General features: G+C 37.8%; 1 protein-coding gene across 5 annotated transcripts in view; it reads left to right on the top strand.

Moving 5' to 3' along the window:
- CYTIP (cytohesin 1 interacting protein) overlaps positions 1-27,328 on the top strand; it is a 91,952-nt gene that overhangs the window by 10,049 nt on the left and 54,575 nt on the right. Inside the window, exon 1 of one of the 5 annotated variants that reach the window (XM_072612028.1) lies at positions 4,272-7,297. The exons of 2 other annotated variants lie outside the window; for them this stretch is intronic. In XM_072612028.1, the coding sequence (XP_072468129.1) occupies positions 7,285-7,297 (13 nt within the window). In that variant the 5' untranslated portion in view covers positions 4,272-7,284. Of the gene's footprint in view, positions 1-4,271; positions 7,630-27,328 lie in introns of those variants that run through there. 2 more of the 5 variants (XM_072612031.1, XM_072612029.1) reach the window with 2 other exon arrangements.

Here is a 27,328-nt window from a genome sequence, read left to right as displayed (position 1 = left end):
CACACTCAACTTTGAGAAAGGAAAAGATGATAAAGAAGTGAACTGTACAGTTTTAAATTTAAGGTTTTTATGACTTTGAAGGAAAATATAAATAAATTTTTGCATTTGAAAAAGGTGACAAATAGAATCAAAATTATTCATCTTCCTTCCTTTTTAATTCCTTTTTTTCTCAACACTGACTCTAGGAGGAGTAACACAAATGTACACACAAAAAGGTTTTTTGTTTTGGTTTTTAGGGTTTTGTTTTGTTTTTTAGATAGACAGTAATAGATAGGTGGAGAGACAGATTGATTGATTAATCCATAGACAGAGCAAGTGACCATTTGTTTAGAGCTTACTATGTTCTAAGCATTGGGGACACAAGCAAGCAAGACTGTCCCTACTTTTAAGAAGCTTAGTTTTTAATGGGGTAAGACATAAGTTAACTGGGAAATACGAGAGAAAGGAAAAAAGGAAGAGCCTGGAAAGAGTCCAGACAAGAAGAGGCTTTTTTCTCCTTTTCGCTGTCTCTTTTTTTTTTTGTATGGTAGAAATAAGAATATCCTTCCAAATTTCAGTACTCTTCCAGACCATAACAATCTTGTCCCTGTAATTAATCTATTCAATATCACACTGTCATTTATTTTCAAATCACTTTCTCCTTTGCTGTGCTATAACTACACATTTTGCATATACTTTTATATGTATATATTTTCTCTGTCAGTAGAATATAAGCTCTTTGGGGGCAAGAAGGAACTATATGTTTTCCTTCACTGCATTTTTCCATCCTTCCTTTTTTTCTTCTTTCCTTCCTTCCTTCCTCCCTCCCTCCTTCCCTTCCTCCCTCCCTATCTTTTTTTTTTGTTCAAACTATGAGAAAGAATTGGTTTTTCTCTTTGACAAGGACTTCTGTACTTGTGACCTTGATTCTATCACCTCACATCTTTTCTCTCTTATCTTCAATCATTCTCTCTATATTGGCTCCTTTCCCAATGCCTACAAATTATTTCTGTATCTCCCCCATCCTTAGAAAAATTAAAAAAAAAACCTTCTGTCATTCTCTCAAACTATTAATCTATTTTTCTCTCACTTTTCATTGCCCAGCTTCTAAGAAATATTAATTATCTGCTTGTTGCTTAGACTTCCTCACCACCAACACACTTCTCGAACCATTACAATCTGTATTCTCCAAGCCCTCTGCTGAAACTGTTCAATGAAACGTCAAGAAAGAGGTCATAGTCTTTTCTACTACATGGGACAGAAACTGAACTACAACTTCCTCAGATCCTGGAGGTTAACTATTTTCTTTGATATTTTATTTGTCAGACTTCCCTATGAAAGCATTTTATGTCAATTCAGATGAGTGCTTTTCCTTTTTATTTTTTCTTCCAAGCTCTTTAGATTTAATATTAAAGTTAAAACCAGGACCTATCTAATTTTAAAGAATATTTTCTATCCTGTCAATGGAGGATTGATTAGGAATCTAAGGACCTGGTTTTGAATACTAGCTTTGTCTCTTACCACCTATGTGACCCTGAGCAAGTCACTTCCCTGTTCTAGGCCTCAATCTCCCCATCTGTAAAATAAGCAGGTTGGTCTGGATATCCTATAAAGTCCCTTCCAGATCTAAGTTTATGATTTTAAGATTATTCTTAATTATTTGGAATTTTTCTTTAATTGGTTTGCTTGGACCTGGATGGGGGCCACAAATTATAAAGTGCTGTTTCTATGGATTAGTTGTAGAACTGAGGACACCTGATATTTCTTCTGTCCACATTTGTGCCAACAAGAACAAACTGGTATGTAAGCCAGACTTAACATTAAACAGTAGCTCATTAAAATGCTTAAGAAAAAAATCTTGAAATCTGGTACATTTGATGTGGAAAGCTGCTTGTAGCGATTTACTACTCAAAAATCTTATTCTTTTAAATTAATTCTCATAATTAGTTCTCTCTGTGCCTTATATCAGTTTCTTGTGTATTCTGTTTTCAATTTTGTATAGCCTGAAATTTTTTCCATCAGCACTATCAGATGCTGTAAGTTTTTTTTAAAGTAATGCTATTCATAATGTGCCTGCTTCTCAGGCTTCTCCATATTTTTGCTTGTTTCTTCTTGTGGCAGACCTTCCTTTGAAGCAAGTGAGAGCTTCATGCAGAGATGAGATGGAGAGGGGAGTGAGATATCTCAACCCTCTCTTCCTCCCCCTCCCTCCAATCTCGAATGACTGTGTAACAATGTTTTCCATTCCTTTGTTGATAAGAATCTTTTTTGGTAAATTTTCTATATATAACTCCCAGACTAAATGTTGTTAACTGACATAAACCAAAGTTACCACATCCACCCAGATTAAAAATGAGTCAAAGGCAACCTGTTTAGCTTGGCAGGAGCTGCCCCTCACAAATCTATAAAGATAAATTTATTAATTTACACTCCAATCTCCTAGGTTGGTGGTATCAAGCTCATATAGAAATGGCTGCCACTACGCCCTTCCACGTAAGGATTCCTGTGTGTCACATAAAGAAAATCACATATTAACATTATCAATGTTTTATTGTATTTTTATTGATTTTGTTAAATATTTCCCAATTACCTTTTAATCTGGCTCAGGCTGCACTAGGGAGTGTTGCTGTCCCTCCTAGGGCCATGAGTTTGATACTGATGCCCTAGATGACTATGTTCATTTCCCTAATCATGGGACAGAAGTATAATTAACCAGGTTTCCTTCTTGTTCTTCTGAGAGATTAAAATGACCTTGCCCACTCCTCAGATTTTCAGTTTCCAGGGCTAGAAAAAAGTTCTCAATAGTCAGTCAAGAAACATTTATTAACTATCAGTTAGGCATTGTGCTAAGCACTAGAGTCACAAAGAAAGGCCAAACCCCCCCAAACTAGGTCCTGTTCTCAAGAAGGTCAGTCTAGTATACACAAACAAAATATATCAGGCTAAATTATAGATGAGCAATGAAAGGAGACACTAGTGTTAAAGGGGAATAAAAAGAATTCATTGTACTTGTATTCGACAGGACTTCCCTTAAAACTTTCTGGACAGATATTTTTCTGGTCGACTTGCATTCTGAGACAGAGATTCAACAATCTTCCATGATAAGCTGCTCCAGAGGATCAGAGATTTAGGACTTGGAGGGACCTTAGGGCTCCCTAATTTTACAAGTAAGGAAGCAGAGGCCGGGAGACCTCCCAACAGGGACATTGATAGTAGAAGGATGGAGTAACGTGCTGGAGCCAGCTCTAACTGGCTTGTTTTTCACTGTAGAAATCATCATCAACAAGTCAGTGTTTCAATTACCGTTTTGTTGATTGTCCAGACTTAAGAAAGCATTAATAATGCAGATTAAATTTAAAAGTGTGTGCATTAATTTTTTTCTGGGGATTTTGATTGTTAAATATTTACCAGCACACTCCAGGATTGCTCTATAAATATCATTTGAACTTATCAGGTATGTAGTAGAGGACTCAGGAAATAGAGGGATCACTCATAATCACAATCAGGAGGAGTTTAAGAACTACTGGGCTAAATAATCTCTGAGCTCTAAGATTCTAGCTCTCAGATTCTATGACTGTCTCAAAAACTGCCTAAAATTTTATCTTAGAAAATTTAATTTCAAATAACTTGTGAAGAAATGCCAGCATTTCCATCAGTGCTGTTTTTCTTAGGAAGCCTTCCAAGTAACCATGGAATGATTTTTAAAAGGATAAAATGTTTTCTTTCTTTCCTGAAATTAAGATTTAGTATTAGATTTTATTAGATGGAGTAGATTTCTAGAAATTGAGAGAAATGTGAAACTGATCAAAGTTCTTTGAGATTACTTTGTTGCCAAGCTAGTAAGAGGGGTTCCTACATATTCATCCCCAGGCTGATGGCTGGATGGCAGGCAGTAGGCAGCAGGATTGAGTGCTAAATTAATTGATACGTCAAACTCCCAAAGTCTTGGTGATCTGATCTGTAAAATGCTGAAGAAAAGTAGAAAAGGAAATATATTCAAGCAATTAATTTAAAACCCTAAAGCAGCAGTAAAATGTTATTTTTATTTTTAATGAAAGACATATGAAGTTGGGTTAGATGACTGAGACTGTTAATAGCATCAACAAATGAATTTAAATTAATTGATATTTTGGTGAATATCCATATGTATGTTTTATGGAGCATAGAAAATTGGGGGTACAAATTAAAATGGATTAATTAAAACACTGGAAGATTGGGTTTATAAGAAAAGGTTAAAAAGACTAGAGATATATGAGAAAAATCACCAAATTCTTTTTTTAAAATTTAATTAATTTATTTTTTTTACAAAAGAAAATGATCTGCTTCATTCCATGATCCAATTCTGTAGTTCTTTCTCTGGATGTGGAAGGCATTTTGCCTCAAGAGTCCATTAGGAATTTTTAAGTCCTTGCATTGCAATGAAGGGCTCAGTCTACCAGAAAAATTCCTCCCACACTGTGGTTGTTTCTGTGTACAAAGTTCTCCTGGTTCTGCCCCTTTCACTCAGCATCAGTTCATACAAGTCTTTCCAGGCCTCTCTGAGTCTTCCTGTTCATCATTTCTTATAGTACAATAGTATTCAATTACATTCATATACCACAATTTATTCAGTCATTCCCCAATTGATGGGCATCCCCTTGATTTCCAGTTTTTGGCCACCACGAAGAGAGCTGCTATGAATATTTTTGTACATGTGGGACCCTTTTCCATTTTTATGATCTCTTGGGGATGCAGTCCTGGAAGCAGTATTGCTGAATCAAAGGGTATGCACATTTTTGTAGCTCTTTGGGCATAGTTCCAAATTGCTCTCCAGAATGGTTGGATCCACCAACAGTGAATTAGTGTTCCAAGTCTCCCACATCTTCTCCAACATTCATCATCTTCCTGTTTTGTCATGTTAGCCAATCTGATAGGTGTGACGTGGTACCTCAGAGTTGTTTTGATTTGCTTCTCTCTAATCAGTAGTGAAAATCACCAAATTCTTAATAGACTTTGGCCTAGAGGTCTTACATATTATCATATACCAAAAAGAGGACAAAAGCAAAAGGGCTTTGTACATGTTGGAATAGTGACATTAGTATTTTGTGTGATTTCAATAAACCAGGAAACAAAGCAACTGGAAACAAAATGGGTACCATTGGTTTGGGAAAGACTGAACTAATTGAAGCATATATGCAAAAATGTAATGCTAATATAAGAAATGCTTAACATGGGGAATCCAGAAAAAAAACAACAACACGGAAAGGCATATGACTGATGATGCTGAGCAAATTAAACAAAACCAGTAGAATAACACACACAGTGACCACAATAAAATATATGAAAACAACGCTGAAGACAACTAATTTCAGATTAATTGCAATGATGAGTCCCGGTCCTAGAATACTGACTGATAGAAATACTCCTTCTTGATGTGAAGGTGGGAAAATACAAGTGTTTAAATTTCATTCTTTCTTAGATGTAATAGTTAATCAGATGCTTCTGTTCTTTATGTGGAGGAAATGAAAGTGACAATAAAAAAGACACCATGAAACAAACAAAAATGTTAAATGGCTTTTATTTGTTTTGGTCTGGAGAAAAAGCAGAAGGAACTATATAATGCTGGTAATCAAGTGTACAATTGCTTATTGTAGAAGAAAGAGAATTAAACTGTCAGAAGATATGGTTTCAAATTCTAGCTATGCTTCTACCTAGTTATATGTTCTTATGCAAATCAATGAACTTCTCTGGTCCTAGATTTCTTCAACATATGGTGGTGAGGAGATGTTTGTTAATAATAATATATGTCTCTGTCTGTATCTATCTATCTATCTATCTGTCTGTCTATCTGTCTGTCTATCAAACTCATTTTCTCCTCTCTTCCATCCTATTAGGTAGGTGGTGGATTATCCATATTTTACAAATGAGTAAACTGAGGCCCAGTGTCACACTCAGGGTCACATTGCTAGAAGCAATGCTAGTCTCAAGGCTTCCAGGTTCAGTGACCAGGGCTGTCTCCATCAAGGTCTCAGGGAGATAGTAGCTGAGGTGCTGGTGGTAGTTTGAATGACGTGCACATGCTGATGTCATTCTCTCCCCTAGGGTGCCTTGCTATTTCAGATAGACTGGTTTCCCTTCCCTGTGTGTGGCAGCTGGGTGACAATTGGTGGGGATGGCAGCCAGCTAGCTAATTGCTCATTTTCATTGCAAGCATGTACCCCATAGAAAAAAGCAGTCACTACAAATTAAGAATCGATTTATTGTTTTGTTGAACTTTTGAAATTAAGAAGGTGTTAATCATGCAGATTAATCTTAAATGGTAATACTTTTTTTTGAGAGCCCTGTTGTTAAACATTTACCAGCACACTCCTAAGTTGCTCTATAAACATTGCTTGAACTCTGCAGAAACAGGGCAAAAGGCTTAGGGAATGAAATCATGACAAGGCTGGAGGACCAGTGATAGATGACGATGATGAAGATGAAGAGGAGGAGAATGGATGATGGTGATGACCATGCTCATGACTCACATTTACATAATACTTCAAGTTTTGAGAAGTGTTTTATATACACTACCTCATTTGAGCCTTACCATACATCTAGGATAGCTAGACTTTTCTTCAAAAGAATTGCTTCCCTGGATGAGAGATGAGCTAGTCTCTATGAAAGCTGGGCTAGAAGAGGAGAGGAAAGGAGCAAAACATTTATTAAGCACTTACTATGAGCCAGACATTGTGCTAAGCCCAGTGCTATTTCTTTGGATGCTCACCACACCTCTGGTAGGTAGGTGCTATTATGGTTTCCATTTTCCACTGAGGAAACTGAGGTAGACAGAGCTTAAGTGACTTGCCCAGGGTCATTAAGTGTCTGATGTCAAATTTGAACTCAAGTCTTCCTGAGTCCAGATCCTGGCCCTCTATCCACTGCACTGTCAAGATCTCCAGGCAGAAGGACTTGTAACCTGGTGGGAGTCAGGGAGGTGAGGACTGACATTCTCAAAGCTCCTGTGTCAATCTGTCTGTTGGTGGCAGTTGGTTAGCAGTTACTGAAGGTAGTGATGAGGAAGGTGAAACCCCTCTCCACAAAGGGTTGAAAGCCAGTCTGGTGGTTTGGGACACTGCTGTTTCCCAAGGTTCTTACTTTCCAGGGCTCTTATGTCAAAGTCTGAGGGGAAAGGTCGTGAAAGTGATCATGGTGATTTGATGTGTCTTCCTCCTCAGGACACTTAGTTGCCCAGTTCATCTGGCTTCCTTGCGCTCTGCATGGCAGTTGGCTGACAGTTGGTGGGGATAGCTGGACCATTCCCTATCGGAATTGCTCCTCTGGGCGATGGCTATGAAGGGTGAGAATAACAGAAGTAACTCTAATACTGACCTTTGATTTTAAGCAGATTATTTAACATATTAACGAATGAATGAATCATATTGATAAAACTTTGCTAAGCACTAGGGATACAAATCTAAGTAAAAAAAGACGTATTCCTTGGCTTCAAGGAACTTACATTCTAATGAAGAGAAAGGAACATATGGAGATGGCAGTTAAAAAGGAATGGTGGGCTTAAGTCTTGGAAAGATAAAGTGTAAGTTCACCAGTTAGAGCCTGGTTTCCCAGGAACGGAAGCCAGATTTCCAAGGAACTATAGAAGAAGGAGAAAAGGAAGTCTGGAACTTAGTGGTATGACATAGAGATGACTGGGAAGTAAAATTATGTCATGGAAATTATTTTATTCCTATACTTTAAGTTTAAAATATGTAAATATATGCACATATATCATATATGTATATTATTTAGTATTTTCTGAATCTATTCATAATATCTGTAGGTAGGGGTTCTGGAATTGTTTCCCCTTGTCACGTTTTCTGTGTTATCAATAGGAATAAAGAGTAATAAAAGAAAGTTCCCATGGCCGTGAGTAGGGTTTAAAAAGTGAAAGGGAGTAAAAAGGAAGAGGAGAGCTAGACAGAGGGGAGTGGTGACAATCAATAAACAGTGACTGTACCCTCACCTTACATGGGGAGAGGGCACAGAAGAATTGGAGAATATTCCATGTATGTCCTCCTTTTCCAGAGAAGCTAGTGGTAGGGATGATGACTAAATAAATGGCTTGTGATTTTATTACGTTTTACTGAAAAATGACTGAAAGAAAGATTTTCCTTTTTTTCTCCTTTTATTAATAAGACCTTTGTAATATTATGCACTATGTCCCGTTACAAGAAGAGTTTGTCTCAGTATTTCGGGAAGAATGAGAGACTTATATTTTCCTTGATTTCCTTGATGTCAGGAATTGAAATCATTCAAAATATACCCAGATGAGGGGACTCCAAAGAGGCAAGATGGTGGAGTAAGCAGTAAATTGCTATAACTCTCCCATATTCACTTCTAAGTAACCATAAAATAATGACCCCAAACAAATCCTGGAACAGCAGAATCAGCAAAAAGACAGGGTGAAACAATCTTTTAGCTCAAGAAACTTGGAAGATTGGCAAGAAAGGTCTGTTTTACTCAGGTAAAGGAGAAGTGCAGTCCAGGACAGGAAGTATCCCAGCAAGCCAGCAGGAAATCCTGAGCCCCAGTGTGTTGGAACAGGCAAATGCCAGTACCAGGACTCGCCCACATGCCTTAGCATGGCTGGGGGTCACTGTCAGGTTGAAGATCCTAGAACTGTGAAGTACTTCAGTATAGTCCTGGGAAAACAGGCAGCCTCCAGCAGCCAAAGCTCCACAAGCTCAGCACAGCCCAAGGCAAACAGTTAGCCTCCAGAGGTCAGACCACTCATGTCCTTCAGTTTTTTCTGGGGAAATGAAGAAAGAGCCCACTGGCCTCAGCCCATGCCAGATACGACCACTAGGATCCCAGTTCAGCACCAGGTAAGCTGCCTGACCCTTATGACCTCCTGAGCAGCTCCAGCACCCCGCAATCCACCTCCTCTCAGCACAGCACAAAACATGAGGGTCCTCCTTGGGCCTCAGGGAAATATCAGTGCAGCACCAGGTAAATAGCCAGGGTCTATAGCTTCTGGCACAAGAAACTTGAGACAGTGCCCCTTCCACACAGGGCACAGTGCTCAAGTTACAAGACAGGTAAAAGTTTAAAAAAAGGAGCAAAAAGCATTAAAAAAAAGAAGTTATTATGGTGACAAGGAAGATGAAGACACAAACTCAGAAGAGGACAATATCAAAACACTTATGGGCAAAACCCCAAAGAAAAAGGGAAGTGGTCTCAAGTCCAGAAAGAACTAATGGAAGAGCTCAAAAAGGAACTTAAAAATCATATAAGAGAAGCAGAAGAAAAATTGGGAAAATAAATGAGAGTGATGCAAGAAAATTGTGAAAAAAGACTTAACAGCTTGGGAAAAGAAAACAACTGCTTAAAAGGTAGAATTATAAAAATATACAAAATTAGAAAAAAATACAAAAACTAAATGGGGAAAAACAACTCCCTAATAAGTACAATTGGCCAAATGAAAATGATCTCCAATATCAAAATGCAAGAAAAGTCTAAAAAAGGAAAAAGGGAAAAGAAAACATAAGAGACTCAATGGAACTGAATTGTTTATGTCCCTACATGGGAAGATGATGGGAAGATGATACTTGTAATTCTTCAAAATTGTGCAACTAATAAGTACAGATAGAAGGGAATATATGTAGAAGGTACAGGTGAATTTGAAGGAATGACTTAAAAATAATTAAGGAATGAGAAAGAGGAGTACACAAGGTGCAGAAGGAAGAGAACAGTAGAATGGAGTAAATTATTTCACATGAAGAGGAAAAAAAGATCTTTTACAGTGGAGGGGAAGATCGGAAGATGGGAGAAAGGCATTGCTTGAAAATTCCTCTCATTAGTACTGGATCAAAGAGGGAAAAATATACCCAGTCAGTTGAATATGAAGATCTTTTATTGGACAGGAAAGTAGGAAGGGAGGAGGTTAAGTAAAGACAGCAGTGGGGAGAGAGGAGGAACTGAAAGAAGGGAGGACAGACTAGGGGAGGTGGTAGACAAAAGATTGTTGAGAGGGGAAATGGTGAGAAAAGACAGAGGAAAAATAGTACAGAGTGACACACACATAGTTAGTGATCATAACTCTGAATGTGAATGGGCTGAAAGCTGTCATAAAAATGAAATGGAAAGCACAGTGGATCAAAATCCAGAATCTATAATATGTTGTTCACAGGAAACACACTTGAAGCAGAGAGACACGTAGAGTAAAGATAAACAGAAAAATTTATTATGGGACAGCTGACATAAAAAAAAAAAAGCAGGGGTAGCAATACTGATTTCAGACAAAGCTAAAGCAAAGACACAGCTAACTAAAAGAGTTGAGAAAGGAAATGACATCTTTCTAAAAGGAATAATAGACATTGAAGTGTTATCAATATTAAACATATATGCACTAAGTGGTATTGCATACAAATTCTTAAAGGGGTAGTTTAAGTGAGTTATAGGTTCATGACCAAACAAGAGGTAGAGCATTATAAAGTATAAAATAGGTCATTTTAATTATAAGTTAAAAAGCTTTTGTACAAAGAAAACCAATGCCACCAAGATAAGAAGGAAAGAAGAAAGCCGGGAAACAATCTTTACAGCAAGTGTCTCTGATAAAGGCCTGATTTCTCAAATATGTAGAGAACTGAGTCAAATTTATAAGAATACAAGCCATTCCCCTGTTAACAAATGGTTAAAAGATAAGAGCAGGCAGTTTTCAGATGAAGAAATCTAAGTTATCTATAGGCATATGAAAAAGTGCTCTAAATCACTTTTGATTAGAGAAATGCAAATTAAAACAACTGAGGCACCACCTCACACTTATAAGATTGGCTAATATGACAGAAAAGGAAATGATAAATGTTGGAGAGGATATGTGAAGATTGGTGGACCTGTGTGCAACCATTCTGAAGAACAATTTGGAACTGTGCCCAAAGGACAATCAAACTGTGCATACCCTTTGGTCAAGCAATACCACTAGTATATCTTAGGTATCGCAGAGGGAAAAAGAATCTGCATGTGCAAAAATATTTATAGTAGCCCTTTTCATGATGGTAAAATATTGAAAATTGAATTGAAGGGATACCCATCTATTAGGGAATGGCTGAACAAGCTGTGGTATATGAATGTTATGGAATACTATTGTGCAATAAGAAATGAACAGGAAGATTGCAGAAAAACTTGGAAAGATTTATAGGAACTGATGCAAAGTGAAAGAACAGAAGCAGGAAACATTGTACACAGTTTCAGTGACATTGTGTGATGATCAACTATGAATGAATCAGTTTTTCTCAGCATCACAATAGTCCAAACAAGTACAAAGAACCCAGGAAGGAAAATGCTATCCGCATCAAGATAAAGAACTGATGGACTCTTGAGTGTATCCTTTTTTTCACTTATGTTATTCTCTTTTGTGAGTTTTTTTCCTTTGTGATCTATTTCTTCTTTCATTACTGCAACTAATATGGACTTATGTTTTACCTGATAGCACATGTACAACCTATATCAAATTGCCTACCATTTTTAGGAAGAGGGAGGGGGAAAGAGGGAGGGAGAAAAATTTTGAAGTAAAAATCTCCTAAAAATTAATGCTAAAAATTATCTTGACATTTATTTGGGGAAAAAAATGCTATTGAAAATACACCCAGATACTTTGTATCATGATTGTATCTGATATAAGGTATATATACATTCCAGGTAGAAATCTCACTTTTAATAATGGAAATCAAACAAAACTTCTATTTTCTTTTTTTTTTTATTAATTTTTTACATTTATTTTCACACAATTTTGGGTTACAAATTTTCTCCCCTTTTCTCCCCTCCCCCCCCAAACCCGAGCTTTCTAATTGCTCCTGTGACCTATCTGCTCTCTCCTCTATCCTCCCTCCCTGCCCTTGTCTCCGTCTTCTCTTTTGTCTTGTAGGACCAGATAGCTTTCTTGACCCCTTAACCTGTATTTCTTGTTACCCAGTGGTAAGAACATTACATTTGGTCCTAACACTTTGAGTTCTAACCTCCTTAGCTCCCTCCCTCTCCACCCCTTCCCCTTGAAAGACAGGCAATTCAATATAGGCCATATCTGTTTAGTTTTGCAAATGATTTCCATACTAGTTGTGTTGTATAGGACTAATTATATTTCCCTACATCCTATCCTGTCCCCCTTTACTTCTATTTTCTTATGGTCCTTTCCCTCCCCATGAGTGTCGACCTCGTATTGCATTCTCCTCCCCATGCCCTCCCCTCTATCCTCCCCCCCATCCTGCTTGTGCCCCTGTCCCCCACTCTCCTGTATAATGAGATAGGTTTTCCTATCAAAATGAGTGTGCATTATATTCTTTCCTTTAGTGGAATGTGATGAGAGTAGACCTCATGTTTTTCTCTTGCCTCCCCTCTTTATCCCACCACTAATAAGTCTTTTGCTTGCCTCTTTTATGAGAGATAATTTGCCCCATATAACTTCTCCCTTTCTCCTCCCAATATTTCTCTCTCATTGCTTGATTTCATTTTTTTGTAATATATGATCCCATCCTCTTCAATTCACTCTGTGCACTCTGTCTCTATGTATGTGTGCGTGTGTGCATGTGTGTGTGTGTGTGTACTCCACCCAGTGCCCAGATACTGAAATGTTTCAAGAGTTATAAATATTGTCTTTCCATGTAGGAATGTAAACAGTTCAACTTTAGTAAGTCCCTTATGATTTCTCTTTGGTGTTCGCCTTTTCATGGTTCTCTTCATTCTTGTGTTAGAAAGTCAAATTTTCTCTCCAGCTCTGGTCTTTTCATCAGGAAAATTTGAAAGTCTTCTATTTCATTGAAAGACCATTTTTTCTCCTGAAGTATTATACTCAGTTTTGCTGGGTAGGTGATTCTTGGCTTCAGTCCTAGTTCCTTTGACTTCTGGAATATCCTATTCCATTCCCTTCTATCCCTCAATGTAGAGGGTGCCAGATCTTGTGCTATCCTGATTGTATTTCCACAATACTTGAATTGTTTCTTTCTAGCTGCTTGCAATATTTTCTCTTTCACCTGGGAATTCTGGAATTTGGCCACAATGCTCCTAGGAGTTTCTCTTTTTGGATCTCTTTCGTGCGGTGTTCTGGGGATTCCTTGAATATTTATTTTGCCCTCTGGTTCTAGAATCTCAGGGCAGTTTTCCTTGATAATTTCATGGAAGATGATGTCTAGGCTCTTCTTTTGATCATGGTTTTCAGGTAGTCCCAGAATTTTTACATTGTCTCTCCTGATTGTATTTTCCAGGTCAGTTGTTTTTCCAATAAGATATTTCACATTATCTTCCATTTTTCGAATCTGCGCGGTATGTTCTGAGATATCTGTCTTTCTCGAAAAGTCCTTAGCGTCCATCCGTACCATTCCAGTTTTGAAAGATCTATTTTCTTCAGTGAGCTTTTGAATTTCCTTTTCCATTTGGTTAATTCTGCTTTTGAAAGCATTCTTCTCCTCACTGGCCCCTTGCACCTCCCTTGCCAGCTGAGTTAGGCTAGTTCTCAGGGTGCCAATTTCTTCAAGATTTTTTTGGTTCTCCTTTAGCAGGGATCTGATCTGCTTTTCATGCTTCTCCCTCATCCCTCTCATTTCCCTTCCCAGTCTTTCCTCCACCTCTCTAATTTGATTTTCAAAATTCCTCTTGAGCTCTTCCATGGCCCGAGCCCATTGGGTGGGCTGGGACACAGAATCCTCGATTTCTGTGTCTTTGCCTGATGGCAAGCATCGTTCCTCCCCATCAGAAAGGAAGGGAGGAAGTGTCTTTTCTCCGATAAAGTACCCTTAAATAGTTTTATTTCTTTTCCCTTTTCTTGGCATTTTCTCCAACCAGTGGCCTGACCTCTGAATGTTCTCCTCACACCCACCTCGCCTCCTGGTCCTCCCAGCCAGCGTTTGGGGATTGAGATTCAAATGCTGCTTCCCGCCTTAGGATTTTTGGCAGGGGCAGGGCTGCTTTTCAGTGTGAGAATTAAGTTCAGGTGGTCAGGGGCAGGGCCGCCTCTCAGGCATAGTTCCCTCTGGGGGTTTATGCACAGACCTTCCACAATGGATCCAGGCTCCTGCCTGTTTGGGGAGCCCCCCGTCCGTAGCCGCTTCTCAGCCCCCATCTCCCCGGGGGGGCCCAAGCCTTGGGGGCACCCCACTCCCCTCTCAACCCGCCAAAGAGACTCTCTCACCCACCCCCGTCAGTCACCTGTTGGTGGGGGGGCCCGTGCCATCGCTTAAGATCCCGCCTCCGGAGCCCTCTCAGATCTGTGCCTCTCAGAGCCGTGGTCGTCGCTGCCGCCGCAGGTCCGGGCTGGGCTCCGCGTCTGCAGCGCGACGGACCTTTTGCGAGAGGTTTGCAGGTCCCTCTGTGGGTGGGGGGACCCGCGTGGCCACTGGAGATCCCGTCCCCGTAGCCCTCTCGGATCTCCTCCTCTCAGTGTTGCGGCCGCGGCAGGGCCGCACTCCGCTCCCTGTCCCGGCGCCCAGTCCGCGGTGCGAAGGACCCCCCCGCTAGAGGTCTGCAGGTCTCTCCGGAGCAGGAATCTCCCTCACTCCAATACTCCGTGGTCTCTGGGTGCAGAATTCGCCCTGGCTTGGTCCCCTCTAGCCCTTCTGTGGTTTGTGCGTTCGGAGCTATGTGTATGTGCGTCTTTCTACTTCGCCATCTTGGCTCCGCCCCCAAAACTTCTATTTTCTAATTGCCAATATTTTTATTTGAATAGTTTCCATTTGTTTCATAGTATAGTTTGAAATCTGGCAGAATGAATTTATCTTAATCAGTTTTTCATCATTCTTAATATTCTTTCTATTTATTTTTTGTTTTGTTAATGCTATTGACCTATAATTTTTTCTTTTTCATCATTATCTTTGCTCAATTTGGAACCCAAAATCATTTGTTCTTCATATAAAGAATTAGGTAGCATACTATTTTCTTTTTCCAGTTCTGAAACCAATGTGTAATATAGGAATTATTTCTTTTTGAAGGTTTATAGGATACGTAAAATTTCACTTAAGAATTCAGGCTGTCTTGGTACTTTTTTTCAGGGAAGTTCATTACCTGATTTCACCATGTGAAATGGTTCTATTTAGGGTAATCATTTATTGTTTTGTTGGTTTCAGTAGTTTATATTTTTATACATATTGATCTATTTCTTTTAAATTCACAAAATTTTAATATAATAATAACAGTAGCTTATGTATATATTTCTATCACTTTGTGTGTGCACTGCGCCTTAAGCTCTTTACAATTATCGTCTCATTTAAACCTCACAATAACCCTGGGAGGTAGATGAGATTATTATCTTCATTTTGCAGTTGGAGAAACAGAGGCAAGGAGAAATTAAATTACCTTCCCAGGATCATACAATAAATATTTGTGGTTGGAGTTGAACTCAGTGCTTTAGGACTCCAGGACTGGTACTCTAGATACTGTCCCACCTCACTGCCTCCAGCATATATTATGAATTATTAGTTGCTGATAAATTTCTTAATTTCATTTGTATTCATTGTGATTTCTCCTTTTTAATTTTTTTGATAAATTATTTTCTCTCTTCTTTAAAAAAAATGAAGCACTTTATTTGTTTCTCAGTTTTCTTTTAAACATATTCTTGGTTTTATTTATCATTACATTTGCTTTTATTTTCTCATCTCATTAATTCTTTGATTTTGAAAATATTTCACTTTTCTGCTTTCCCTTTGTGTTACATTGTTTTTAAAATGCCAACTCAACTTTGAGTTTCTGTTTTTCTCTTGTTATGGTAAGTAATGAGTGTCATAAATTTACCCAAGCACTGCTTTGTCTGCATTTTTCCAGGTAATCTGTCATTGTTTTTATAATTTCCTCTTTCACTCATGAGTTACTTAATAAAAACATCTTTTTTTTTAAGTTTCTGCATGTACCTTTTGGGCATTTTATATTTACTCAAATGAATCTGTGATCTCATTGATATGGAACTTTGCAGCATTGGTTCAAATTTTGATCTTATTTTGATACATGACTTTTGTCTAAGCACTTCCATAAGTTCATCACAGAAGATACTCCCAGTGTGCTTGGTTTCTCTTGACATTCTGAGAATAATAGGGGATGCTCTGGTGGGCCCCCTCACCACATGACCAGGCCAGTTTTTCTTCCCATCATATATATGTGTTTTACTTTTGTTCTTTTTTGAATTTCTTCATTGCTTATATGTTGCAGCCTATTTACACCCATCATGTACTTCTCCATAACTGCCTTGATGGCATTCATTTTTAATTTTGGAGACTATTATGTCCCATATCTTACAGAAATCCTGGAATTAAAGAGATAGGCCTTTGTTGAAGCTCACGGGCATTAAAAGAGCTTTGGATTTTCCCAAAGGCAACACGGCACAATCTCCTCCCTCCCTCTGTTCAACTCGGGGCTCAACTTGTCCAACCAGTTCCCTCCTTCTAGCTCTTCCGTAATCTTTTCTCTGTCTCAGATATACAAACTCTGAACAAGACAGATATGTTCTCTATCTAATACTTTTTTATATTCTAGGTTATCACTTTTTTCCCCCTCTTGGTCTTCATGGTGTAGAATGTGAGTCAAACTCTTTTGAGTGATTAGTAGATCTCTTCCAGGAGGATCTGTAAGACTCCAGAACTTGATGCAAAGAGCACAATGTCATCTACGAACACAAGCATTTATAGGATCTCAACACCTATAGGGAAAACCACTCTGATTTTGACTCTGAACTCAGTCTTTTCCCTCCAGGTGGCAAGTACCTTCTGTGAGCAGACATCATTTTATTTAATGCCTTCACTGATATTTACGATGAGGGTCATTGATTAGGATTAATTCTATTATTTTGTCTTTCAAGGAATCCTGAATGATTTTGATGTGTGGATGGGAGACACTGTTGGAACAGAACTTTTAAGGTGGCATTTTCTTCAAGTGAATCAAATGCTTTCTTCATAATGGGCAAATAAATACAAAGGATTATTTTTCTGTCTTTCAATTATACAATTGTAACATTGTGGCCCATTGAGGAATATTGCTTGTGAAAGTGTCTTGTTACCTACTAATTCTCACATTGTCCTCAATCCATTTGTAGGTGACTTCCAGCAAGATTTTATATAGGTGGGACATTAAAACATTAAGTTTTTAGTTGTGAATGTTATCCTGGTCCTCCACTGCAAGTTTTAATAAGGCCCAATTTTTTTCCTCCATTAATTTGGTGTCATTCACTTCTTAAAATATTTTGTGCATTGATCCCTCAGGGCTCTCTCAACTATGCTTCCTCTAGCATGAAACTCTTTTACATACACTCAGTCCAATCTAGTTAAATTTCCTATTTTGTTCTATTGATTGTTTTTTCTACCTCCTTAATAAGTACTAGGACTGTGCTATTAGAGCCAATTGTTGTAGTTTCATTGTTCTGGATGGTGAAAACAATTTAACATTTTAATCTCTGTATTTCTTTCCCCTTTTTCCTTATGTTTGTTTTCCTAATTTAATTTCATCCTTAAATGCTCTTGGGATTACTTTATTTAATTGGTTCTCTAAAGAGCCAAGCTTTATTTAAATTGGTTTAAATTTCCATTGCTTGTTATTGCTTTATGAAATAACACCATTCATAAGCATCCATCACCTTCATTCCTAATATTTTATGAACAATTTTAGATTCTAAACTAGTATTGCTTTTGGCTGCCACATCTTTTCACTTGGTAAAGAAACCAAATGTTTCCTGACTACGGTGCTTTCTTGGCTCTTTTGTTTTGCTTCTTGTGGCAATATATTTGCGGTGGTTAGTTAAACTTCCATGTGCAATTATTATAATAGATATTGATGTAGTATCTGACATCTATTTCCTAATTCTCATTGCTGACTATTTATTAAAATTTTTCAGGATAGAATTGTTTCAATTGTATACCACATCTTTTTTTTCACATTATTCATTCTGTTTGCTTTTTGTTAATTCTAATTTTTGCTGTGACAAGTCAGTGATCTGTATGTATATGGCTAATTCTAGAATAACATTTTATAACAATAATGTGTTTTCCTATTAGGATATAATCAATTTCATTTGTCTAAATATTTTTGGTAATTGCCATGCCTGCTATCTACTAATTTTTTTTCTTAAAGTCTTCATGAAATAAAGGTATGAAGCTTCTATTTAGCCTACAAGTCTTTCTTATCATCATTCTTCTTTCTTAAACCATGTTTTCTTATATGTTTCTTAAGATCCTCATGTTTTCCAGTTATTACACTGAAGTCACTGAATATCAAAGAGCTAATTTTATTTGGAAGACTTTATCAAATCCTGTGTAGAACTTCTTGCTTCTTCCTCCTCAGTAAATTAATTAGATGCACAAGCTGCAATTATTTTTGTGGAAGTATAATACTTTTACAAATATAATTGGTTATACAATACAAGATAACCAGATATTCTGTGATGTTTCTTGTTTTCAATGTTTCTTATTGATTTTGAATATAGGCTAAAGCAAACTATATCAACTCTTGTCTTTACCTTTCCAAGAAATAATGGGGACCCACCTTTCCATTTTGTTCAATTTCTTTTTCTCTGTATGTGTGTTCTATAGCAAGAACATCAAGATTGGTATGATTCCCTTAACAGTATATCCATTGGCCAATAGACAAGGATCTCATGTTTTGAGTACCAAAAGCCAATTTAAAGTTTATACACAATTTGAAATCTGTATGATTTTTAGCATCCTCTATCCCCTTATCTACCATTATGCCATGGATACTGCAGACACATAAGGGACTACATGGAAATGAGGATAATTTTATATTTTTTCATGTTTCACTGTTACCATGCTCAAAAAAAAATCATCATCCACGATCAGCCTACTGGTGATAAGACTCTCTATACTTAGCGGGGCTAGTTCTCAAAAAGCAGAGTGAGTGTGTTGTGGATGCCATCCTCAAAGCCTCTCAAGCATTATCTGTTGTTGTTTTGTTATTGTTCAGTGGTTTCAGTTAAATCTGACTTTGTGACCCCACTTGGGGTTTTCTTGGCAAAGATATTGGTGTAGTATGCCATTTCCTTCTCTAGTTCATCTTGCAGATGAAGAAATTGAGGCAAAGGGGGGTAAGTGACTACTCAGAGTCACATAACCAGTGTCTGAGATCAGAGTTAAACACATCTTTCCTGACTTCCAGCCTGGTGCCCTATCCACTGCACTTCCCAGTTGCCCCTCAAGCAATATAGAATCTACCAAAGTTGATGCTCTACTGGCATAGACTTCAAGAAACCAGAGTTATTGGAATAACACTTTGGGGAGGGTTTTTTAATTTTTTTATTTATACTTCTTATTTTGTTGTATTACAGCCTGTCAATATGGTACAAAATATTGCTGTTTTTCTTAATTTGCCTAGGATACTCTTTGATCAACATGATCAATTTTTAAATGCTCCATGCTACTTGTAAATAAGCATATTCCTTACTTTTACCATTAAGTTCCTTTCATAAATCTTTTAAAACCAATTAGTTCAATAGTCACTCTGTTCAAATCTATAACTTCTTTATTTATATTTTCATTTTATTTGTCATATTTTGAGAGTGATATGTTGAAATCACCACTTCTTAATTTTTGTTCTATTTCTTTGTTGTGTGACTCTGAGGATTTTTTTTATAACTCTTAATTGCCCTATTCCATTGTGCTTATATATTTAAAATTATATATTCTCATTTTGGATAATATCTCTAAGAGTCCAATAATTTATTTTTCTCTCTCTTAATGCTTTGTAGTTTGAATTAAAATTTACCAAATCAATGCTATTCACAATTTTCTTGAAATAGCAATTGAATGAAAAAAAAACCTTTTTCAAACCTTTAAATATTTCTGTGTATTTGTTTCCTGTAGGATATTTATTATTAAATTTGTTTTATTTTTCTTCCTATTATATAGACCTCTTTTTATTTGGCAATTCAATCTATTTCCAAGTAATAGTAAAATGATTAAACTCAAGTTCCAAACAATTTTTTTACTAGAAAAAATAAGTAGGTACCTTACTAGGTCTGCATCCCAAAGGGATCAAAGAAAAAGGAAAAGGACCTATCTGTACAAAATATTTAATCAGCATTTTTTTCTGTAGTGGCAAAGAACTGGAAATCAAGGGAATGCTCATCAGTTAGGGAATGGTTGAACAATATGATTTTGATGGGATGTTATTGCGCTCCAATGACTTCAGAAAAAGCTAGGAAGACTTTTGTGAGCTGATGAAATTGAAGTGAGCAGAACCAGAAGATCATTGTTCACAGTAACAGCAATATTCTAATGATGATCAATTGTGAAAGATTTAGCTATTCTGATCAATCAAATGATCCAAGACAGTTCCAAAGGATTCATGATGAAAAATGTTATCCACTTCCAGAGAGAGAATGGATGAACTCTGAACAATGCAAATTGAACATTTTTTCCCACTTTCTTTTCTTTTTTGTTTTTTTTTAAAAGATGGCTAATATAGAAATATATTTTCCATGATTTCACATAATAATTGATACTATATTGGTTGCCTTCTCGGTGGGTAAGGGAAGGGGTTGAAGAAAAGGAGGGGATTTGCATCTCAAAATTTTAAAAATGTTAAAAATAAATATACAATAATTTTTTAGAGGAAAAACTAAGTATGTATACATTTCTGTTAGCAAAACTAATCAATTTCTCTTAGGCTTATCTTTGTTTTTTTCTGGGGGGGGGTTGGGGCATCAGTTTGGACTGATTTGTTTACATGACTTTTGGGCTTTCCAGACAATTTAACTTTTGTTTAAATAAGCACAGACAAAAACATCAATCCAGTATAACAAGCTATCACCCTATAGACATTTTATTTATTACCTTTTAAAACTGATATTTTTTGCCTGCCTCCTTTCACTCATCTACTTCAGGAGGTACTTAGATAACAAAGTCAATAATTAACTAGTACACTGGAAGGGAGGGAAATGTTCCAAAGTCTGCTAGGCTTGGTGTGGGAGAAAGGAATAGGTGACCTTTCAGTCCTGTGTTCCTGTGACATAGTCCATGCTCTTAAGGAACTTCAATTCCAAAGACCGAAATAGAGAACACAGCCCAAATGGAATGTGCCAAACTTAAGAAACAGAGATCAACTGGTGATGTAAATCCACCAGCCCTTATATAGTTCTTGTTTTCTGGTTGCTAGGACGACTTTACAACCCTGTTTTAAGAGCCAAGCTGTCAAGCCAATGCATGGTGGAAAGCAAGCAACATGTTGGAGAGTGGATTATGATAAATGATAATATTTTGACATTTATGGATTATTTATTTAATTTTGCCCCAGGAATAAAAGACTCTAGGGTACAAATGTAAAAAGTTGTCTGTGAAAATAGTTCAATCACATAGCAATAAAAAAATAGAAGCTAACTACCTAAAGCAGCCTTTTTAGCTTATTCTTCTTGAACCCATTCTTTTGGGCAGTTCAGAAATGATATATTTTTAAAGTTGTCCTAGAAGTGATTAAACAGACTATGTGGATTTGATGGGGTGTTGGGTGGCTGTGCTTGGACCCCAATTCTAAAATTACATCTCTCTAAGAATCAAAACACTATCCCAGTCAGTTTCTCCCCAGCCCAAGGACAGCTTGCCCTATATCTCTCTCCCTGATACAGTAGCCAGCTGCACCTATGGAATTTATTAGGTTGAACCAGCTGTGTACTGGGGTCATAAAGATATTTACTGCTCATTGACCAATCATATATATCCTATACTTAGACGTGTATACTCTCTTACATTCATCTTGTCTAACAAGACATTGATGGGAGTAGCCTGTAATGGAGTATTTCTCAGTCAGCCCTGACAGTGGAATTAGTGATGTTTCAGGCCTAAAACCACACCTCCATGTAGCCCCAGGTTGGGCTATTTCCCAATGAACTCTGGGTAAAATACCTTAGACGTAGATACTAAAGGTGCATGTTCTTTTAAGAACTAACCACTCCTTAATCCTGTCTTGAATAACCTAGTTAGCATATTTGGCACTATAGAATATCCTATATAAACTTTAACTGTGCCCCTCTAAGGTTGCAGGTTCCTTAAGAACTTTTGCCTGCTGAAAAAAAGTCTTTACCTTGACCTCAAGAATGCTTGAGTCCTTGAATTCATTCCTAGTGACCTGCCCCTGTACTCTGGTTCTTGGAGCGGAGTCTCACCCCACCTTTCCAACCTTCATCAGATTCAGGCTGAATATATAACAGTCCCTGGATTTCTGCAGTGCAATCAGGGGATATGTTAATATGAGTGCAAAGGAGGAAATAAATTTCCCCAAGTGTGGCCCCACGTTGTTCTGGGGCCTCTTTGTCTCCCCTTACACACCATGGATCTTGAGTCATTTTCCTCTATGTCAGCATATAGTATGAGGTTTGACATACCTCCCAGGGTCTCTGAACCCCTTCAAGTGATCTTTTTCTTTATTAACAAAGCTAATTAGTTGATTTCAGACTGCTTTTCATTCCAGTTGTCTTGTGCACCAAATTGCAGCTGTGCTTTTGGTAAATGGTGTCTTTTCATTAGGAGCATTGCTAAGGAGTTATGATTCTTTTTGTGTCTTTTGATCTTTTTAGTGTGTTGAAATTGTATGTTATGACCAAATAATTTTTAAAAAGGCAAAGAATACTTTTTTACTTTTTGCTTTTCTTGGGTAAAACAAAAGAATTTGTGGTGCTTATCCTAGTTCTGCCTCTTCCCATATGACCTTGGAGAAGGTATTTCACTTCTTTGGGATTCAGTTTTCACATCTCTAAAATGAAGGGATTGGACTAGCTGACTTCCAAGGTCTCTTCCAGCTCTAAATCCTCTGATTTTATGTGACTGTGGAAGCAGTAACAGGAGGCTGCCAACTAAAAGCTACCTTGAAAAGAGAGTGAACTTCTTAAGAAAACACATTTGATTTGCTCTGGTTTTTACCACATGTTTTTTGTGGATCCATTATATAGATGTTACCATGCTGAACTTTGGGTATATGAAGAGCTAAAGAGTCCTGTCCTTGACAGACTTACTATCTATTTGACTAAAAAGAATCTATTGGGAACATAAATCCGTGGTCAATAAATGGTAAGTGTTTACTAAGTGTCAGGCAGGTTGCCAAGTGCTGGGGATACAAAGAAGGCAAAAGACTGCGTCTGTCCTCAAGAAATTCACTGTCTAACTGAGGAAGACAATGCATAAAAAGAAGTTCAAGTCCTGAAGCTAGGGGCAGAAATGATGAGGCCACTGCCCTGGGAGCCCTCCTTAAATGAAGAATTTGCAAAAATTCTCTCTTGTCCATTTCTTGCTCTCTCCCATCATTGGGATGGAGAGGTCCCAGGCACAGGGTACTGACTTTCAGACTTGATGTCATCTTGTAGGATAATGAGTTTCCAGAGATCATGAAGTGCAAGAGAGCAAATGGGAGTGAAATAATGAAGAGAAAGGGGAAAAGGAGAAAAATAATGGCACTAGATAGAATTGTTTTGGGGAGAGTTATTCATTATATACTATTAAGAAATGTTAGGGGTCCTTTGAACTTGTCTTCTTGAATTGTCATATTTTCCAGAAACACTGAACCCAGAGTATGTGGGAAGCCCGCATGTTTTAAGAATGAGGCACTCACCTGCCCCAGAACTGACATAATTTGTTGTGTACAACCAAAATAGAACTTGCTGTGTCAAGAGAGGCACCAGTCAGTCTGTGCTAGGCTGTGAAATTGCTTGTGCAGCTGGGATCCTTATAGATAAGCAGACCATCCTATCTTCATAGTCTAGCAATTCCCAAGGGAAAAGAATGTGGCTTTTGCCATTGCCTTCCTCCTTAACTTCCCACTTTTACTGAACCTTTCCCCCTCCCATGCCCTGCCCTTTTAGGTGAAGATTTGTGTTTATTCCTCCTTCATTTGTTGCACTGTTATAATATGCGAACTTCTGTATGGATTGTGAACTCCTTGGGTTCCACATGAATGTTTATTTCTCTTGTAATAAACCTAGTTGTCACATAATTTTTGTGATGCTTGTTGATGATACAAAACATCTTAAGGAGATCAGTTTAGTAGGATGCCTGGTGTCTTCGAGCAATGAGTTTCTTTGGAGTCCATTAACTTAGATTAATGCTATTTCTTAAGAAGTGATGAGGTATAGTGGAAAGAACATTGATTGACTTTGATTTAGAAGCAATGGATTTAATCCTGCTTCTGTGGCTTAGTTAGTTGAGGAGCAATTATGAACCACCTACTGTGTGCCATGCACTATGCCAAGTTCTGGCATAATAGTGTAATATATATACATATGTATGTATGTATGTATATATACATATATGTGTACACACATACCCTATGTAATAGCATACATCACAGCAGTATGACCTTGGGCATGTTATAGAATCAGAATCCTAAGTTCATAGAAGGGTACAGATAGAATGACAAGGCCATCTAATCCAACACCGATTATTTATGGATGAGAGAGCTGAGCCCAGGGTTGTTAAGTGATTTTATAAAGTCTTTGAGCCTTAGTTTACTAATCTGTAAAAAGAGTACAATAGTATCTTCCCTGGCTACTCACTGAGTTGTTGTAGCAATTGCATATGGTAATGTATGTGAAAGTTCTATGTAACTGCAAAAGGATAGTGATGTAATTTTAAGATCGTATTTCTGACCATATCTACCTGGCTTTCTTTTACATTCATCAGCTTGAAAGTACCTAAGTGGCTCAGTGGACTGTTCAGTTTGTGAAATTATGAAATGGCCTAGAGATCACGAACCGCTAGGATTTAGACTTGGAAGGGATCTTCAAAGTCCTCTGATCCAATCTTTTCGTTTTAGAGATTTAGGAAAATGAGGCTCAGAAAGAGAAAGTACTTTTCCACGTTTGCTAGGAGAACAAGTAGCATAACAGGATTTAAGCCAGGTGTTTTAACTCGAACTCTTGTGCTCATTAATTCAACAAATATTTGTTAAGTAAATACTATGTACACTACATTGTGCTGGATGTCAAGCAAGCTAGAAAGCTATTACTATCCCATTCAGTTAATCATTGACCACTTTCAATTTTCTTATTATCTCTTCATATCAGTAACCCACCTCCGTCTGTTCCCTTTTAGGTCTTCCCTTTCAAATCTCACAAAGTCATCTATCTCCACACTCTCTTCCTTAGTTATCTCACCTGCTCCCATGGCTTACTGATCATTACTTCCAAGTATCCAAATACCTAGGCTGATGTGTTTAGCAGGTTTTTAGTCATGTCTGCAGTTCAGTTTGTGACCCCTTTTAGGGTTTTCTTGGCAAAGATACTGGAGTGGTTTGCCATTTTCTTCTCCAGCTAATTTTACAGATGAGAAAACTGTGGCAAACAGGGTTAAGTGACTTGCCCAGGCTCATACAACTAGCAAGTATCTGAGGTCATATCTAAACTCACAAAGATGAGTCTTCTTGACTCCATGCTCAGCACTCTAACCACTGTGCCACCTAGCTGCCCTAATACCTAGACTGAATCTGTCATTAAAACTCAAATTCTGCATCACTGGTTGGCTCCCTGACACTTTCCATGGCTTGTCAACCTATCCCAAATCAAACTCATTCACTTTGCTGCTATACTCACTCTTTCTCCAAACTTGCCCCATGTCACCCAAATTTTTAATTTAATTTAATTTTAATTTTTAATTTAATTAAATTTTACTTTAATTAAATTTTAATTTAATTTAATATTCTTGGATTTTTTTCCCTCTCCCTTCAACCCTTTTATACAATCAACTGGCAAGTCTAGTCTTGCTGATTTCAACACCATTGCCTCTCTGGCACCCTTCCCCAAACTCTTCAGCCTTCCCCTCCAGTAGCCTTAAATGACCACCCTAATTAAACCCTTATTACCTCTCACCTTTATAGTTGTAATAACTTCCTAGCTGAAGTACCTTTCTCCCCTGCCCAGTCTCCCTTTTTTAGTGTATCTTCCACTTAAATGACAAAATAAAATCTCAAGATACACAGATGTGACCATAGCACTCATTTGCTCAAAAATTTCTAGGGACTCACCTCAAATCCCACTTCTCCCGAAGGCTTTTCCCAGTCTGGCCCCACTGCTACTGCCTTCCATTTACTCTCTATCTTATGTGTACATAATTATTTACATGTTGTTTCCACCTTTAGAATGTGAGATCCCCATGAGTGTGTGCGTGTGTGTGTGTGTGTGTGTGTGTGTGTGTGTGTTGCCTTTTTTATACCTTCAGGCACAGTGCCCAATACATGGTAAGCACTTAAAAGAGCTTCTTGTTAATAAATTGCAAACCCTTCAGCATGGCATTTAAGGACCTGAATCATCTACCTCCAATCTGTCTTTCCAGCTTCATCAGGCCCTTACCTGAGGATGTTATGTCCAAAGGAAGGTAAATTTTGATGACTGAAACCTACCTAGTTATCTTGGGGTTTATCGGTTAGATTTCTTTCTCAAAGACCATGCCTTAGACCCAATTCACTCTGGCTCTCGCTGATCGGACAGCAATAAAGCCCTTCCCAAGTACCACTTGATGATGTTTTTAGGCCCTCCTGGCTCAGAGTGAATGTAAATAGAAACTGTTTTTCTTTTGGCCATCAACCTGGAAGGTCTTCTGCTCCCAGTTCATTTTTTTTAAAGGGACTATCTTTTGACTCACTTCTTAAATAGGACTATTCATTGAATAGGTGTTGCCTCACTCAGAGTGAGAACTTAGAGAGACTTTAGCTGAGGAGTGGTGAACTTGCGGCCTTGAAGGTTCCCCACCTCTGCCTTAGCTTAAAAAGACCAATGTCTCCCACTGCATCCTGAGCCATCTCTGGTCATCCTGATCTCTATCTGGCAACTGGACCCAGATACCTTTGGAGGAGAACCTGAGGCTAGTGACTTTGCAGTGCCTTCCCTCACTCAAATCCAATTCGATTGCAAGTCATGTCATCATCTTCCTGATGACATGGTTCTCTTTGAGAACTAAGGACCAACCACGAGCAGCTTCATTTCACATTACTTCTTATCTCATACTCTCCATTCCATTTGAAGAAGACAGTGGAGCCCCCCATGCATAAAATGCATTTCCACATTAACTCTGTCTCTCAGAAACCTTTTATGAAGTCTCAGCTCCGATATCATCTTCTCCTTGAAGGCAGTTCTGGATCCTTACAACTGCTGGTGCTTGTCCTCATCCCAAATCTTCATGTATATACTTAATCAATGTGCATGTGAAAGTTTCCTAAGCGCAGGGATGGTTCTGTTTTCTCTGTTCTCCATCACCCATCACAGAGCCTTGGTATGATAAATCACTTATGAGAGAGGACCACCTTTATACCCATTCTATACTATATTTTTCATTTATTAAATTTTTTCAACATAATAATACCTGGCACATAATATGTAACCATTGTCCTGTCACTCAAACTCTCAGCACTTCCAGGTTACTAAGATTGTAAGCTA

Source organism: Notamacropus eugenii, chromosome 5 (assembly GCF_028372415.1).
Source record: "Notamacropus eugenii isolate mMacEug1 chromosome 5, mMacEug1.pri_v2, whole genome shotgun sequence".
In the NCBI taxonomy this organism is placed as follows: Eukaryota; Metazoa; Chordata; class Mammalia; order Diprotodontia; family Macropodidae; genus Notamacropus; species Notamacropus eugenii.
The sequence above is the reverse complement of the archived record's forward strand: the minus strand, read 5'-3'. Positions and strand labels throughout refer to the sequence as shown.